The following is a 17,935-nucleotide window of genomic DNA, read 5'->3' on the forward strand; positions in this document are numbered from 1 at the left end:
GAATGCTTACACATCCTCAGTATGGCATGTGGCGTTGGTCATAATATTAGGTTTGTTGGGGCTATGAATATGTGCTGACCACCATGTGTTGCTGGAATCTTGTCAAATCTGCCATTAAAAAGACATGATGCAGTGTGAAATGTGCACTGGAATGCTTACACATCCTCAGTATCTCCAGTGTATATGTTCTGATAAATCTCCACTATGCCAATACATTTGTTACCTCCCTTTGCTGGCTTTTTATCCAGTCAGGTGTCTATGCTGGGAAGATGAGCGAACTAATCACAACACACTTTCACTTTTTAAATCATTTTAACCAATTTTTAAACTTGACAGCACAAACCATGCAGAGGTTCTGAGAAAGTAGGAGGAGTGCTTGCGTATATCATTTTACAGTTTCGGAACTATCAATTCGTCTGTATGATTTCCCCAAAATCTGAGTCACACTGCAAACAAAGCTTTGCAGCTGCGACTGCCATCTTTGTTGACACCGGCAAGCTCAGCTGTAATGGCGGCTTAGCTGATTAGTTACTATGAGAATGTGGCGCCAGCAAAGGGAGGCAAACAATTGTCACCTGTAGATGCATCCAGGTATAGTGGAGACTTACTGGAATGTATACCCTGGAGATATCAAGGATGATACTTACAATACTGGTAGCACATATCATTTGGTATAGAGAGGTATATAGGCAAGTTTTCAGTAATACTAAGCTCTGTCCATTACAGTTGTGTGTTCTTGAATGTACCTATCATGTAGTTTAGCCAAACGTACTAGAATGAATGGTGTTGTAAAAGTTTATTTAACTATATCAAAAGAAGTCTTGCTTACTAGATTGTCTGTTCAACCTTCAGTGGTTTAAAATGATCGTGCATTGTACTTTATGTCAATATAAAATATCTTGTTATGAATTATAGAAATGTGAAAAAATGCCTTCTTTGAATGAAATCAACAGGTAATTCTTTCAAGTAGTGTAATGAGGGTGCTTTTGTAATACACGGCTGTGTGAAAGGCACCTACATACATACTTTCAGATATCCAACGTTTGACAAAGTTATAAATGATGTCTGAAGGAGGAATAAGCAGGGAGTTCAACACAACAGCGTTTCACGTATTATGTGTTACTGTTAATAAATTGCCATGGCAAAAGGTATCAGAAATCCCGGGACACCTGCAGTTTACGGGTCCCTGCCTTCGGCAGTCACCCGGAAGTAGAATGTATTCTATAGTAACGTGTACGAGCCTTTGGCGCGAGCTTACTGCCTTTGGCAGTAAGCGACGCGCACACCGCGTCATATATAAAAGAAAAGCGCGCGAGAGCAGGCTGATCTCCGCTAGGAGGCATTTTAGACGAATTTAGAGGTCATTTTCGTGTTTACTGGCAAAAGTTTAGTTTAAAACTTCGTCTGAAAGACGAGAGTTTTAAACACGAATTTTAGTAATACTCCAAAACATTAATCCAATCGTTAGTAATCAAAGGGAAATCCTCATGACGTTCCTTTTCTCTGATTGGTCAAATGTGGACGCACATGTCGAATGTTCCAAATAAGGTAGTGGGTTACTAGGAATGCCACAACTTGAATGAGATGGGATATGTGCATGCGACAGTAAATCATAGTAAGGAATTTGTGAATGCAGAGATTGGTGTGTGCACAGATAAAACTGAGAGTACGTGGAGAGAGGTGAAAGCGTCCCTGCCCAGGTATGGAACTGCGAAAGGATTGTTTGATAGTTCATCGTGAGGTAAAAATATTTACGTTGTTTTGATGATCCTTTTGTAACATTTCTTGCGTTTATCCGCCGTGCGTTTGACCCCCCCAAAAAACCATACATACTTTAATGATTGAAATTGAAAATAAAGAAAATGGTGTTCAGGATTCAGATAAATTTAATGCAAGCGGAGGTTTGTTCTTGTAATGTAAGTGAAGCGTTTTGATATTAGACATCAAATAAACTTACCTCTTTTTGTTTATTAGGAATAGAAAAGAAATGATAAGTAATATGTAAAAATAATGTAGGGGGGCACCTGCCCCCCTAAAACCCCCCATTCTGTTGAAATATGAGATTGCAAAAAAATCATACATTCGGTTAGCACTGGGAAATTGTATCGTGATCTTAAAAAATGAATAAACACTGAAATTGACAATACCATGACATAATACTGACCCTAAAATAATGTTGAGGAATGAAGGTCTTGAGCTGATTCTCGATTATAACCCAAAGGTAATTTAATAGGTCAAACAAGGCCATAAAACAGCGGCAGTTACTCGCCGGAGTAAACAAAAAATGGCATCAGCGTTAGTACTCGCTTCGATGTAAATATGGCTTCTGCGCATGTCTGTTACGTACACTTCCGGGGACCCGTAAAGTGCAGTTTACCCGAAATCCCGTTTGAACCAGAAAAATATAACAAAGATAACTCTTAAATATTCAATAATATATTGAGCAAACAATGAGCAAGTTACAATGAATCACAATACAGATTTCTAGAACAATGCAATTGAGTCACAAGTCTGAGGTAATGGGTCACAACTATCAAATATTAACTCACCAGAGTCTTCGCATTTACAGTGAGAGCAGAAATACTGAATGAAGCTTGTTTACACAGAGCAGTCAGACACGGAGTGTCAGTCTTGAATGTAGGTCAGATGTTGACAGGCAGTGTCGTTAGGCAGACATACAGCCTTTTTATATACCGATACAGATTCTTGACCATTCCAGCAAAATGTGGCTGTATCAGTATTGTCTCAGAATCTTCTCAATCGTCCTGGAGTTTACCACCAGTCAAAACAGATACTTATACAAAAGATTGCCTCAAGGGAGGCAACTCTGAAGCACTATTTAAAAAGGCCGCAAAATAATGTTGCCATTGAATATATATGATGCGAAATATGACACATAATAACTATCACCTAATCAATGATTATACAAATTAGAAAAACATGCCCTCATAACATATGTTAGCAGGTTAAAGCAAAGGAGGCTGACTTAAAGAAACATGGAACAGATAATACAGTGGGCAGGAAACACTTGTGAAGTTAACCAGGAAAGTGGCAGTAAACCAGTATTGAAATCAGGATGGTATCATTCACATTAGCATAGTATTCATGCCCATCTGCACAAATCAAAGTTTAAGTGCTCTGTTGTGAACCTGTTATCTGTGTCCGTAGATGCCAGAGGAAGAAGCATTTGCTGTCCTGGTCCGCCTGATGCAGGAGTACCGCATGAGGGAGATGTTCAAGCCCAGCATGGCGGAGCTGGGGCTGTGCATGTACAAGCTGGAGTGCCTCATCCAGGTCAGTCACACCAACGATGCTTCAGTAGGGCTGCCATTTAATGCAACATATATAAGTTGCCTAATCATATAAGGAGTGGTAGAGTTGCATAGCAGTTAAAGCAATAGCTCATCATGCTGAAGACCCAGGTTTGATTCCTCACATGTTTACAGTGTGTGAGGCTTTAGTTACACAGTGCCATTTAGAAAGTGGTCAAATGCTACATATGTCATATTTGGGATTTCACTTTCTTAGTAAAGTACAAATTCTAGTACTTTTGGGGTTGAGTCCCATCCAGGATTCAAACCTGCACCCTCAGAGTCAGGCACCTAATTGCCAGCACACAAAGTCAGCTGCCTAGCCCGCTCAGCCACTGCGACTTCCACATGTGGAATATATAGTACATATGGAAGTCCCATGTACTATACTAAGAAAGTGAAAGCCCAAATATGACATATGTTGAATGTGTGAAGCTTTTGGTGTTCCCGGTGTGATAGCCATAAAACAAAAATAAATTTTGCACATCAATACTTACTTCAGATTTGTTATCAATCTAGATTTGTGTTTGTACACAAACTAACCATATGCATTTAACTCAACATGTGGTCTGTGTCTGGTAGTTGTGTTGTAGATGGATTATTAGACTAACAGCTAGTCTCTGAAATGAACATCTTTTACTTTAGAAAAAAAAGTTCATAGTGAAAAAAAATTATATAATGAAATGGAGCCCTGAGACTTTCTTCATTTTCAGAAACTAAACAAATCTGCAGAGTGATAATTTCTTGGAATTTCTCAACACATGCAAAGATCCTTATCACCCATTACTGACACGCCTTTGACAGTGTATGTGACAGGACTTTTTATTGCCCCCAACATCACCAAGTGTGGGGCCATGGGGGAGCTTTGAGGGAGCCTCCCCATGAATTTATACTAAACTAATGAAAATCTAGACTTGCCACATTTTCTAGACTTGCATGGGCTTTCTCGGATATGTATGCTTCAGGGTCTGTAGGACAGACTAATGGATTATCATTTGTAATAGTTCAGTCCAATATGAGATTGAGCATCTATATCAGTTTATAAAGTTTACAAGTTGAAAATATATGTCTCTCATCTTTAGTGTACTTTTGTATATTATTATTATCGACTAAACTGCTTTTGCCCATATAAAGAAACACCTTACAATCCTTCATCAGATTACAAGTATTGAAGAAGTGTTTGGATTCGGTTGAAATCTCACAGTTGAGGATTGCTTCATTATTGCCGAACAATCATGGAAAAACATTGGTTAGCGTCATTTTTCAGATTTTCCTATCCAGGTTGTTATTGCAGATAGCAACTTGCTACTTTAATGTGATGACTAATATATCACGGACATAAATTCCTGCAGTCTTCAAGAAATATTCAGTCATGATTTTTCAGTTAGTGAAGTTTTCAAACAATTAAACAGGTTTTCAGACCCAGACAACTTTGAAGAAATGTTCCACTGTCAAGTGTTTTAAAGACTATAACAATAGTTAAAAAATCATTTTTGTTTGATTTTGAGAAAGTGTGATAAATTGCTTGGTCGTTTGGTCACAGCGAACAATCTTCAATTATTTCAATTAATCAGAACACCACTATCGTGTAGCGTTCATTTTTTGTGGCCATATACACAGGTGGACAGTATATCTGACTAAAATTGCTAAGTGTGCACCACCTGTTACCATGCTAATTTGTGTTAATACCTTGTTGCAGGAACTGCTGCCCGACTTGTACCTGCACTTTCAGACTCAGAACTTCCACACGTCCATGTACGCATCCTCGTGGTTTCTGACGCTCTTTACCACGTCTCTACCTCTGTCTCTTGCCTGCCGTATCATGGATATTTTCATATCAGAGGTGAGCAAACAACAGGCCACTTGGTTTACTAGCGCTCAGTTCACGTCAACCCATAAATAACACACATGCTGATGGTTACCGTTTTGATGAAACTGTTATTTTTGTTGCACAAATGCAGTCAAACCATAGGAAATATGTTGCAAATTTATTAGAAATTTGGCTATGTTTAAGTTTAGAAAGACACAAAACACTTTCATTAACATTAACCTTTACAAATTGCCGTGCTGTTAAACATATCTGTGATACTGGGCCTAGATTTTCGAGGCTCTCATAATGTTACGATAGTTGGAAGACTATTTTAGCACTAATAGCCCTTCGAAAATCCAGGCCCATATCAATGTGTATTGATACAAACCGGAATACAGCTGTACAGTGGAAGAATATGTGTATTCTTTGGAAGTTAATACTAAACTACCCATCAGAAGTTTTGACTAACTAATAGTACTCACTATATGTTATGTATATACAAAAGCGCGAAAATTAACCCCTAGCGAATAATACTGATTTTACAGTATATGTGGTTATATCAAAGATTGATTTCTCCACAAACTTTGGGGAATCAACTCCAAACCTTACACACATAAATTAAACAAGGATTGTGCATCACATTGCTGAAAGGCATGTTCAGATATTGTGCATATGAATAGCTGCATTTTGGTGTAAGGTTTTGTTAAGAAATCACCAATTTTGACTCACTTTCATCATTTTATGAACTCATGACAATAATTTTTTCAATGTAACAAATTGGTTTTACTGTACATCAGCTCATGTGTAAGCAGTATGGAATATTTTGCAAAATGTAGTTTAGAACAGTTGACTGAAGTAAATGGCTACATTTACACAAGTGAGTCTAAACATTTGATGGGTAGTATATACTGTAAAGTATGTTCACAGTGAACATGCTTATAACAAACTAATGCAAATAATGAAGTGCTGTAAATTTGTAGTACTCACTAAATTGCACCTTTTGGAGTACAGCTAACAAAATCCCATTCATATTCAGTAATAAAAGCACCTTTGATCTTCTTTCCCTGGTCTAACTTTTTATTTTAGTTTAGAAGTAAGGTTAGTTGAATCAGAGACCATATAATAGATATTATATGGTCTCTGGTTGAATGCACAATGAAAGGCAAGTAATTTATTTTCCAGTGGTAACATGAGTTCTCTCCCTTAGTTAAGAAAGGTTCGTTTATTCTAAAAATGTCTTGCTTGAAAAAGATAGTCATTGTGAGGAATTTATAATTAGACAAGGTGAAGGTTTGCTATTGTGTGGAAAATTGTACAATATTTATAATATTACTAATTATCAAAATTATATTGTATTATTAAAATAATGGTGGATCTTGGGATCCTTTAGGGCCCTATTGTAAGATAATTTAATCTAGGGAGCCGTTCATTGTCAGAGTTCTTAGTAAGGGTAATGACGAGGGATTATGGCCTTGTATGCTTAATTTCACACAGAGAGTTTGTGTGTGGAAATTGATCTGCATTCACTGTAAGCCCAGTTATTAATCTGGCCACCCTACATTCAGGATTGTATTCAGTTGCCTTGTGTCTGCAGGGAATGGAGATGATATTCCGAGTGGGGATGGCCATTCTACAGACTAGTCATGAGGACCTGATGTCTCTGGACATGGAGGGCATGCTTAAGGTAAAATTTCATCATTGTCGTCATAAAAAATGGGTGTGGTGTGGCATGGGGACTCAGTTTTCTGAGTTACATCCCTTAGATATACCAGGATCTGCTATTGTTGGAGTTCTTGAGTCGCCCTGATTACGATCACTACTTTATCAGTTCAGCTGTTTAACCAAAGTAGTTACCGTCTTCAAACAGTGTCACTTAAGACAGCATCACATGTTCAAAGCAGCATGTACTTCGTCTCACTCTAGAGTAGACTCACTGTAGAGGCATCTACCTCAGTCATGGAATATCATTCAATGAGTCACACTGATGTAGAAAAATCTGAATATTTCCCTGATTAACATGACAAGCAACAGGAAACTGACTATTTCCTGTCCTTCATTAGTGAGAAAAGTAGCCTGTTGCATGTCAATGAACTTGTCATTGTACTATTGGTCATGTAAGGTTAGGACTTTGTTCTGTTTTCATTAAAAAAGAAATGACTGATTTTACTATATTTTCTTTCCAGTACTTTCAAAAAGATGTACGTGCAAAATATGAAAATGACACAGAACTCCTTCTCAAAACAGCATATCAAGTTCGATATAGTACCAAGAAAATGAAAAAGTAAGTGCAGTATATGATATCTTTGTTACTATACTATGATGGCCCCTCCACTCCCTAACTACTGCCACACACATGCAGCAGGATTGTCTCAAGAACAGAAAACACAGGTCTCCTGGGTGTGGATCTTTGACAGTATTTACTTCATGAGTGAGTGAGGGAATTTGGTTTTACACCACTCTTAGCAATGTTCTAGCAATATCACGGCAAGGAACACCAGCAATGGGCTTCATACATTGTACCCATGTAGCAAATTCAACCAGAGTGTTCAGTGTGACGAGCAAACACTTAACCATTGCCCCTTTTTACTTCATGAACACAAGTACAGCTGGACCCACACATGTCCAGAAACCCCACCTTCCAGGCAATTTTTATGTGCAACGAAACTCACATTCAGTAATTGTACTCACTTAACCGGACCCCACGCTTCCGGACCCAGACAACAAATTTTCAAACCATTCCCATAGACTACCATTGAAAAACGATCCAGTTTCCGGACAGAAAGATCTGTTCACAAGTGCATGTGTATGTGTCACGTCAGTTTGATGTGAATTGATTAATTAGCCTTCAAAACACCAGAGATGCGTGTTACTCAGGTTGTTCATTGGGATTTGGCAGGTGTGACAACATCTCATCAGTAACAAAAACACAAAAAAACTACACTAATTGTACTGTAGATGATGCTTACAAATCAGCCCTTACTATCTGTCACAGTGCAAGTTAAAAATAGATGCCCACATGATCTAAGTCATGTGATCCCTACGGGTTTACTTTCAGCAGACAGCATAAGTTTGACGTGATGTCATATGTTTTCAGGGCATTTAAAAATAAAAGAAGCATATGCAGTTGGCCAAAGAGATACTTTTTGTCATGGATTTACATTTTTTATCTAACTTGTCACCTGAAGCCTCACACGCTACATGATTACATCTGAGACAACCTGACAACATGTAACCTGCGTTCTGCCTTCCATGTATTATCGGTACACTTATATGTTATGATTCACAGTTATTACTATTGACTGTTGATTTATTGATATACATACATGTAAAATTTTTAATTTTTTGCTTTCACTTAATTTTCACATTTTGCTTGTTTGATCCAGTTGACCTGGTCGTCTTGCTATTCAGACAATTTTTAAGTGAAACCAAAACATCCAAATGAACAGAATTCAACTACATATGTAATGCATGGAAACTGACAAACATTAGATGCTCCCTAAAACTAATAGGAAAAAAATAAGTATGTTGATCAAATTTATATATTTTAGGTAAAACTTGTTATACTTATTCTTGTTGTGTAATTATGGTACAAAGATTGATAAATTAAACAGTATCCAACACCATCTCTAGGTTTTCATTACCTACAATACTGAAATTCATGTACTAACTGTCTTAGTCGTATTTAAGGCACAGTGTCAAGAGAGTTGATTTGATGCAACATTTCATTAATTCATTTGATGTTTTTAATTTAATATTGTAATCTAAATATGCAGTTTTTTTTAAAAATATGTATGGAAGCTTCCCTGAGGGCTTATTATTGGGAGAAATGTATTATTTATTTGTAGAAAGGTGTAGGGAGAAATGGTGCCTTTAACATGTAGCCACACACTATAATACAATGCTGTAATAATATGAATGTGCTCTCTATATATAAAACAAGTTTAATACAACTCTCCATTCAAATTTTTCATTAAACCTATCCCCTGTTGATATTAGCAAGTAAGTCCTTTATAAAAATTGCAATTAGATAAAGTTATTGAAACATATTTTACTCAGTAGTATACATGTTTGTTTGTAATGTTTACTAACCTTCATTAAATGTAGATAGACCTCTTGAAATGATGTAGGCTTGGGCATTCGAACTGAAGCTGTCCTCTGAATTTGTGTGATTGAGTGAATTGTAAGGAAGAAAGTTTAGGTACTGGTCAGTCACATTACATAATCTAGCTTGCACCTTGAGTGGCTGCAACAAAGACATTTGCTTCAGTTGTGATGGAATAATACGGGACAACAGCCAAGCTTGAAAGCTATCTCATCGAGATGGACTTGAACTACTTTACACTACATATGACATTCACTTTCATAGGACATTATGTACAAAACATGAAAATACATTATCCATCCACCCACCCCTTACAGACACATGCATTCATAATAACTCTCTCATGGTTTAAGTTATGCTATTGTATTTAAGTCGTGGAACTCCACATTTAGATTATGATATGATAACGATCCCTTGTTTTTTCTACATAATTTTGAACACTGAGTGCAGCATAGTAGCATGATAAAGGTATGACATTGGAATGGAGTTTAACTGAAGTGGATTTTCAAGTCAACAGTATCCCATTCTTGTCAGTAGAGTTGACTAAAATCCAGATAAAGTCTCTCATCAGTGGCTGATTGTGTGTCCTTGTATCTGAACAGTGTAAAGATTGGCTCACACTGTCAACCATAGGTTTCCCTGGCTAAAACTTTGTTATTCTCAAACTGCTGGAGGACTTGCTGAACATATTGGAATTGATGTGCTGTTAGTATTGAAACTACCAACATGTTTATGAGATTTAAGTATTGTTATATCGACCTGTTATATTACCTGTGCTTCCTCGACCAGTTTTACTAAAATCAAACTGTCAATGTATTAGCCTGCAGCTGTGACGCAGTTTGGAACTTGTACTAAACAACAATGTCTCCCCTACCCCCTATTTGGTATAATGGCTGAAACTGAGACACTAAAACTCTTAAAACTATTGTGTGCACATTACACTTCACCCAGTCTTTATCTCAGGTGACATACAGTAAGTGCAGGAAGGTGTCTGAGGATGTTAATGTTGTCAAGCCAGCTTTTGTGTTTTATAATGCCAGTCAATATCTCTGTTGAACTGCCCCAGGGTTTGGCCATTAAGATGTCTACATGCTGTCACTATAAGGAAGAGGAGATACTGTCTGCACGGCTGTTTGACCACTTTCCCATGTTTACACTCCCAAGTACTACGGAAGTCATGCATGCTTGCTATGTTTACATATAATTATACACTGTCCACTCATGGGAGCCACTCATTGGTGGATGCCGTGTAAGCAAACACTAGGACTATGACTTTGTTTCTCTTTCTGTAAGTTTCTTGTTGTTTGAAACAGGTTGGTCTTCATACAGATGAGTACTTGCATCACAGTGTGCAGCTTTAGGCTGAGAGTTGTAGCCTTCTTACAGGTATATGGATACTGGTTGCGCCTACATGAGCAAGCCTTGATTATTTACAGACCACTACTATACAGTGTACAAAATAGCCACTAGCCCGTTAACCTGTGCATAGTAAAAATGGAGTGGGGCCAGTAAATCTTCTCAGTCACTGGCCTGACTAGCTAGTGAAATTCCATAGGGTTCATTTTTTGATGTATCACTCTTGCCTCCATGTTAAGTTATAATACTTTCAGATCATGTAAGATTTTGACCTCATAAATAATGGTATTTTACCTTTTCGTAATTTATGCCTAGTTTCTACGTTCAAATTTCAGGCTGGTGAATTACTTTGTCGGCTAGTAACTTTCGGAAACAGCTAGTCCGACAGGCTAGCAAAATTTGGAAACTATTTCACATACTGCTGCCATATAGCTGGAATCTTGCTAAGCGCAATGTTAAACAACAAACAAACAAAACAAGAGCAAGATGAAATTATTCTCAGATTTTGACAAGGGTCTAAAGTCACAAACTTATCATTGTGATAGCTACTTACAAGCTTATATGGAGTCGTATATCATGCCTCTGCATATAAAGCAAAGAATTTACCCCCGTACACTGTCTACAGTCTCCCCTTTCAATGAGTGACAACTCAAGACTATGTAGCTAATCAGTATGATAATGGTTGCATAGGCACAGAGGCAGTCCACATAAATTAGTGATCATCAGATAACTTCAACTAACAGGATAGCTCAAATATTTTTCTTATAGACATGGTTGTATTGGAATAGGTCTGTCCTTTTACACTTGACTGCAGGAAATGTAAACAGTGCTTTGTTCCCCTCATTTGAAAAGAATTCTCGTTTTACTGAGACAGTGTCACCATCTGATTTCCTGGGTCAGTGGTCAAGGGGCTCAAGTGTCCAGGTGTAGCACTGTATTAAGAATGCTTGAAAACATCCAGTAAGGTAGATAAGAGGTGGTTACGTGTAGTTGCCATCAAGTTGAATGCTGTATATTCCAAGAATGTATACATGCAGCTATGTCCTGAAGGAAAATTTGAATTCTAAATCACATGAAAGCATTAAATTTACCCTTTGTATTTTTTCAGGTTTATTCACAAGCTATGTGATACAAAGCTTTTGATGAAACCCTGGAAAAAAAATGAAGGAACACTTGCCCTTTCATGTGATCCCATATTTTTCTCTTATAGTAAATTTTCAAGTCAGACTAAGTTGTAAGCTGAAGAAATTTGAGTGAGTGGCAGTTAGATTTGGAACAGATAAATCGTTGTTTGACAAGAGTAGTCTCTTTACTCTGATACACAGTGTTTATATTCTTTACATTATATTCATTGCTGCTATTTCATAGCTGTCTGTACATCTTTGTTTCTATTTTCTATTTTCTTATTTTTCTACTTCACTATTAACTAGGGCTTGGATGGAGTGCTTGTCTCTGCAGACAGTGTCCCCTGGGTGTATAGAAAATCAATTGTCATGCGTTAAAAAATTAAATTCCAGATTCCCTAAGGTAATGTTTCTGTTTTCACTCCACCAGTGCAGAGTTATGTCCCTTAGGTGTATCAGAACTTTGTTCTCATCTTAACCAACATGATCACCATGATCATAGGTTGAAATTCACGAATTCTTCTGATCCTGGTCTTTTGTTTGTCAGCACAATTCTGTACTTCTTGGCCTTGTTAGTTTTAGGAGCTGAGATGGTTACAACTAAAGGGCTTTAGTCTCCAGTGGATGCTGCGTGGTAGAACTGAAATTCTGTACAGAGTGGCCAAATTCACTCACCTTGGCTCATCAGCTCCCGTTTTCAATGACTTATTATTTTTGCCAAGAAGGTACCTAAACTTGCCGCCACTATAATGATCAGAAGAATTGCATACATTTTCATAGTTTAATGTTGAGTTGCAATTACAGCTCAAATCCAACATTCTTTAGACTTTTTTTTTCTGTAATGGCATATCCAAAGAATAAAATCATACATACTAGTAAATAACCACTACAGACATTATAACCAATGGTTAAGTAATGAAGCTTGGTTATAAGTGATAAAGCTTAAATTCGGTCTTGTTATACACTGATATTTTTACCCCTGAATATCCGGGTTTGAATTAGTCTTCAGCAACCTATACTTGTTGTAAGAAGCAACTAACGGGATTGGGTGGTCAGGCTGGCTGACTAGGTTGACACGTGTCATTGTATCCCAACTGCATAGAAAGACGCTCCTGATGCTCATCACTGGATTGTTTGGTCCAGACTCAATTATTTACTGACGGCCATCATATAGCTGGAATATGGCTGAGTGCAGTAGAAAAATAAACTTATTCATTCACTCACTCTGAGATTTCAATATGTTGTAGCAGGTTTACTGTTTATAGAAGCTTGCCATAAATTTCAATAATGGATAACCCATACCTTGGATTTATATGATGAAACTATGGTATGCAGTTAATAATGCATCACCTAGTATAGGTAAACTTGTTCCAGCGTTGTTGGACTGCACCTTCATGCTGCAACAGTATGGATCAGTGTTTGCCTCATATCTTGGCTTCCTTAATATGTGGATGACATGGAGTCAGGTTTTTGTTTAAACAAGATGTCACATTGAAGGTCTTTGGAGTGATTAGGCTTAACCTGATGTGACATTTTGATGATTACTGATAATGGCTACTTTCTTCATTCTGGAGGAGTGTCTATGAGTGTGACTCATCAAAGATGTTAATAATGAATCTTTGCCTTTTCAAAGTGTGTCATTGATAGCAAAAAGAAATCAATACTAGTTAAAACATTTCAATCTTTAAATGAAACTTGACAGACATTTTTGCCATCATGGTGAAATCTATAGTGTGGTGATATCAAGCTCCTTAGCATGGGTTCATTGAGTGGTCGATATGTTCTCATTCAGGGCCAGACAGTTTCATTTGTAAGTTCTGGTCAGGGATATGTAAGTTCTGTGAGGGGCACCTGTTATGCAGTATGATGGATAGCTGTCATTCCTGACTCCTCAATGATGGACTTTCATCTTCCTCTCCTAGCTCCAGGCAGTGGTTGCTATACAATACGGGGATTACAATGCAGGGTTTACTTCCTTGATGGACGATGACACAATGTGAACATGTCATACCCTGCTACAGGTCCAAGGGAGCAGGAACATGTTCACCCAACCCTATTGGGATGCTATCCAAATTAAGGGCTAAAAATCAAGGGAAGTTACACTAGTCCCTTAGGGTTTCTTCTGTTGTGACCAGGGCTTAATTTTAGAAATGCTAACTGACTTGCACCAGGTGCAAGCTTTTTTGAAATATAAGCCCAGCTGTACCAGCCGAATTCCAATTTCACTGCTTTTACTTCTATGTGTAATGAAAGTATATACTGTTGAATTATTTAGATGTTTTATTCACAAGTTTACCCACTCTAAAATTGACTTGCATCTGATGCAAATTAGACTAATAAGGATTGTAATATTGGGTTGCACCGGTGCAAGTAACAAAGCACAAAATTGAGCCTTGGTGACTAAAGTGTCAGTGTAAAGAGGCTCTTGTCTTAATTTTATCAGCCTGTACTAAAAATACCTCTCGAGACCCAACAAGTCCCATTGTTGTGTTTTTTAACTGTAAGAGCAGCAAGAGTGGATTGCATCACAAACACCAGGAATTATCATCATTAATTCTCTAATATAATGACTGATACCAAATCCACATGTGAGATTTGTCTAGTTTTAGATTTCCAGTAATACATAGGAATTGTTATAAATTTGCACTTTGTTTTGGAGCATGTCAATTTTATTATATAAGGGTCAATTTTACTCTTATGGAGACTTTTGTAAGCTAAACTCGATCTCCTTAAACTACTTAGATTATATGGGCATTATACAATCTATTAAACAATACTGTAGGAAACAAAATGTTACAAAAATACACAAAATTGCATATCCTTTATTACCATTTCATATTGCTCATTTATTAAAAACCCAGAAAGGCTCACAATACTTCTACAAAATTCTGATAAAAAAGTATCAATGCAAAAACCAAAATTTTGCCAAATGGGAACATATATTATCCCATAATATCAATGACAGAGAGCGCACAAGCTATAACTTGTTAGTTTTTCAATGCACTGATTCTACTAAGTTCCAATGGTTCCAGTATCAGATTCTACACAATATTCTACCTACAAATTCTCGCCTTTATAAAATGGGATACGTTGAAAGTGATTTATGCAGCTATTGTTCATCAGAAAAGGAATCTATAGTCCATTTGTTTTGGGAATGCCAATACATACATTCCCTTTGGAATGATTTGAAAAGGTGGCTGCTAACAGAAGCTCAGATAAATATAAATATATCAAAAGAAATGGTTTTCCTTGGCTATACCGAAAGAAATAATAACCCACTTAACATTGTCACACTAATAACAAAGCACTGCATATTCACCAGGTAAATTTCAAAAGAAAGTGCCAAAATTCAAAGAAATCCAAAGGGAGCTAATAGATTATTATAGACTAACTAAATATGCAGCCTCCATAAATTCAAACATCGACAGATTTTATAAATATTGGTCGAGTTGTCATTTGCTTTTTAGTTAGTCCTCATGAATTGTAAATGAGTATGCGTGACTGTAAAAATGCAACAAAAATAAAGAAATTATAAAAAATATAAAAAAATTTTATTGAATGTAAATAATCTAATGTCAGTTTTACTGAATGTAAATAATGAGACATATAGTTTCACCTAACTGTCAAGTAAGCTGCTGTTGTGTTAAGCTGAGGTTCAACACTTAAGGGTTGGGGGTGTACAACATGACAGGACATAGCTCTTGTTGTGACCCAGGCAGCATAACAGAGGCTGGAGGAGTAACTAGGTGATGAGTGAGTGATGGCCAAGGGACACATTGTGTTCAGAGATAACAAGTACTATCAATGGAAGGTGTCTTGACAATACAAAAATTGTCAGACATAACGTTAAAGATGTGTGAGACTGGCTAAAGGAATGTAAGTCATATTCATGGATACAATAATTATAGTTTCATGTTTTAATGTTGAGAAGAACAGGATAAATGTTTTAAAAATCTATCACATAACACGGCTAGTAAAGAATTAAGGTTTTACTGGTAAGCTATAAATATTTTGTTTCTAAAATATGATAGTTTGATAAGTATGACAACAGCGTGTTCTGTAGTATGACCATCCAGCTATGTGATACAAGTCACCTAGTGTTCGGGTATACTGCCTTTAATGTACCAGCATAGTGACCCACCCACATACTGGCAATATGAGACCTGTTGCCAGTCCACCTGTCTTGTTGACAGAGATCAGGTGGCTGAAGCCAGGTATTACCATGTCAACCCAACTTAATTCACTGACCTTATTTTATATCTCAACAATGAGCACTTGCTCACAGGACCACTTTGGACCAACAGTTTTCTGTTGTGGCAACGATTCACACATGGCTCATGATGCGTTTACCCGTCAAACTGAAATATGAAATATAAATGTGGCTTGCCTAACAACTTTCCAAAATGGACTTTTTAGTGAATGTGTAAAGCTTATGTATCGTAATTCTGTTCAGGCTTATAGTTTTAGACTATAACAGATAAAAACTGACCTCCAATGTTTGAAATTTGACATAGAGTTCAAGGGGTTGGTCCCATGACCCTTATGTATAGAAGGTGAATGTTTTATAGAATCTTTAGATTAAAATTCTGTAAAAGACTCCAGACTTTGTTATCTTCCTAATTTCAAATGCATGATTATGAATTGTCAAGTAAGTGTATTTGCTGCTAATGGACTGTTTTTCATCAAACTACCTTGTGATGGGACAGTGATTATATATATTCTATCTGTTATTGATAAGGTAAGAGATTTTCAGTTAAACTACATATTTTAACAGAGAGCCCAACTGCTCTTGCTTTCATTACTTCACAGAACCACTTGCATGTTAAACTGGGTAAAGCATCTACCCCACAGAAGGACATATGGGATTCATCATACCAATGATGTTAACAATGGTATTTGTTGTCAACTTGTGTCACACTCAGCTTCAGGAGGAAAAGCACAAGAACTAATCAGTCAGCTTAGAGTTGGTGAACAATAGAGTATCCATGCAGGAACTTGGCTGTAACTGCAATAATCTTGGAATAGACACTGAACCGTTTTTCACTTCATCTCATCTCACCTGACCTCACCTCATGGCCCCACTTAGTAGTCTATGACATTTACAACATAAAGTCCATGTGTGAAAATAGTCTTGGACGTCTGCTGTCATCTTCTGTCGTCTGTGTCAGGGTCAGACAAGGGACAGGACTGGTCAGTGCAGAATGTGAACCCCTCAGTGTCCAGACTGACCACATTCAAGTGGTCTGATGATTTACTGTGAAACCATCATGTTTGATGTGTTCCTGTACTAATAAACCAACACTTGGCAACAGTTTATGAAAGAAACAGCTAGTAATTGATAAAATTATGAAATTAGATTATGGTCTGTATTGAGCACCCATCTTGGAGTGTTTTACAAACATGTTCAACATTCTATAATAAGGTGTTATGGTTGTATGCTTCATGTGTAAGAAATCACAGGGGCAAACATCGTTTCTACTTAGATACTTCAAGTAATTGTAGGGGAAACTGAATGAATGTGACAAATTTTCAACTCATGCAAATTAATAGGGCATAGGACTAGACTGCATGGTATATATTGTATAATATAAAGTTCAGTCTTAATGTATGGATGGGTACAGTCTCATTAATATCATTTCTGTTATGATGACCAAGTCAGAGGGAAGATCTGAGGATGCCTTCAAAGGATGTTGCATCAGGTGATCGTCCTAATCAGCCAAAGGAATCTGTACAGTATGATTATTATGAGATTAAGAAGTACTGGTCTATATACTTGTATATATGTGGTTGGCATTTCAAAGAGAGATTACTTTTTACAAATGTACTACTCACCATGTGAATTAATGACAAGTGTGGCCCTTCTATCATTACTGTGTTTTATTCAAGTCTGGACACATGTATGTTTCCTGAATTAATCTTTGCTTTACTTCATTCATAAGAAAGAATTTATGGAATTTAATATGTATATCAACCGGTAAAGCACATGTTCACTAATGTGTATATTGACTGGCAAAGCACATGTTAACTTCCTGCAAAAAGGATTATTCGTGATGAGAAATCCGAATTGTGTATTAATTGTTCGTCAAGGATGATAAAGATACTTTCTGTAAATGAAGGGAATTCTACAAGTGTGCAGTACAAAAACCTATGTTAAACCAAAGGAACAGCACTTGCTCAAGGAGTTTCAAACAGCATGTGTCCCTGGCTGAATATCCTTGAAAAAGATGTGAAT

The 17,935-nt window shown here is 37.0% G+C and overlaps 1 protein-coding gene across 3 annotated transcripts in view; it reads left to right on the plus strand.

The window, feature by feature from the left end:
* Positions 1 to 17,935, plus strand: part of LOC137273420 (ecotropic viral integration site 5 ortholog-like) — an 89,589-nt gene that overhangs the window by 41,791 nt on the left and 29,863 nt on the right. For all 3 annotated transcript variants that reach the window (XM_067806103.1, XM_067806105.1, XM_067806104.1), the window contains 4 exons: positions 3,169 to 3,294; positions 5,011 to 5,154; positions 6,716 to 6,805; positions 7,305 to 7,402. In XM_067806103.1, the coding sequence (XP_067662204.1) occupies positions 3,169 to 3,294; positions 5,011 to 5,154; positions 6,716 to 6,805; positions 7,305 to 7,402 (458 nt within the window). The remainder of the gene's footprint in view (positions 1 to 3,168; positions 3,295 to 5,010; positions 5,155 to 6,715; positions 6,806 to 7,304; positions 7,403 to 17,935) is intronic.

This window comes from Haliotis asinina, chromosome 2, assembly GCF_037392515.1.
Source record: "Haliotis asinina isolate JCU_RB_2024 chromosome 2, JCU_Hal_asi_v2, whole genome shotgun sequence".
Lineage (NCBI taxonomy): Eukaryota > Metazoa > Mollusca > Gastropoda > Lepetellida > Haliotidae > Haliotis > Haliotis asinina.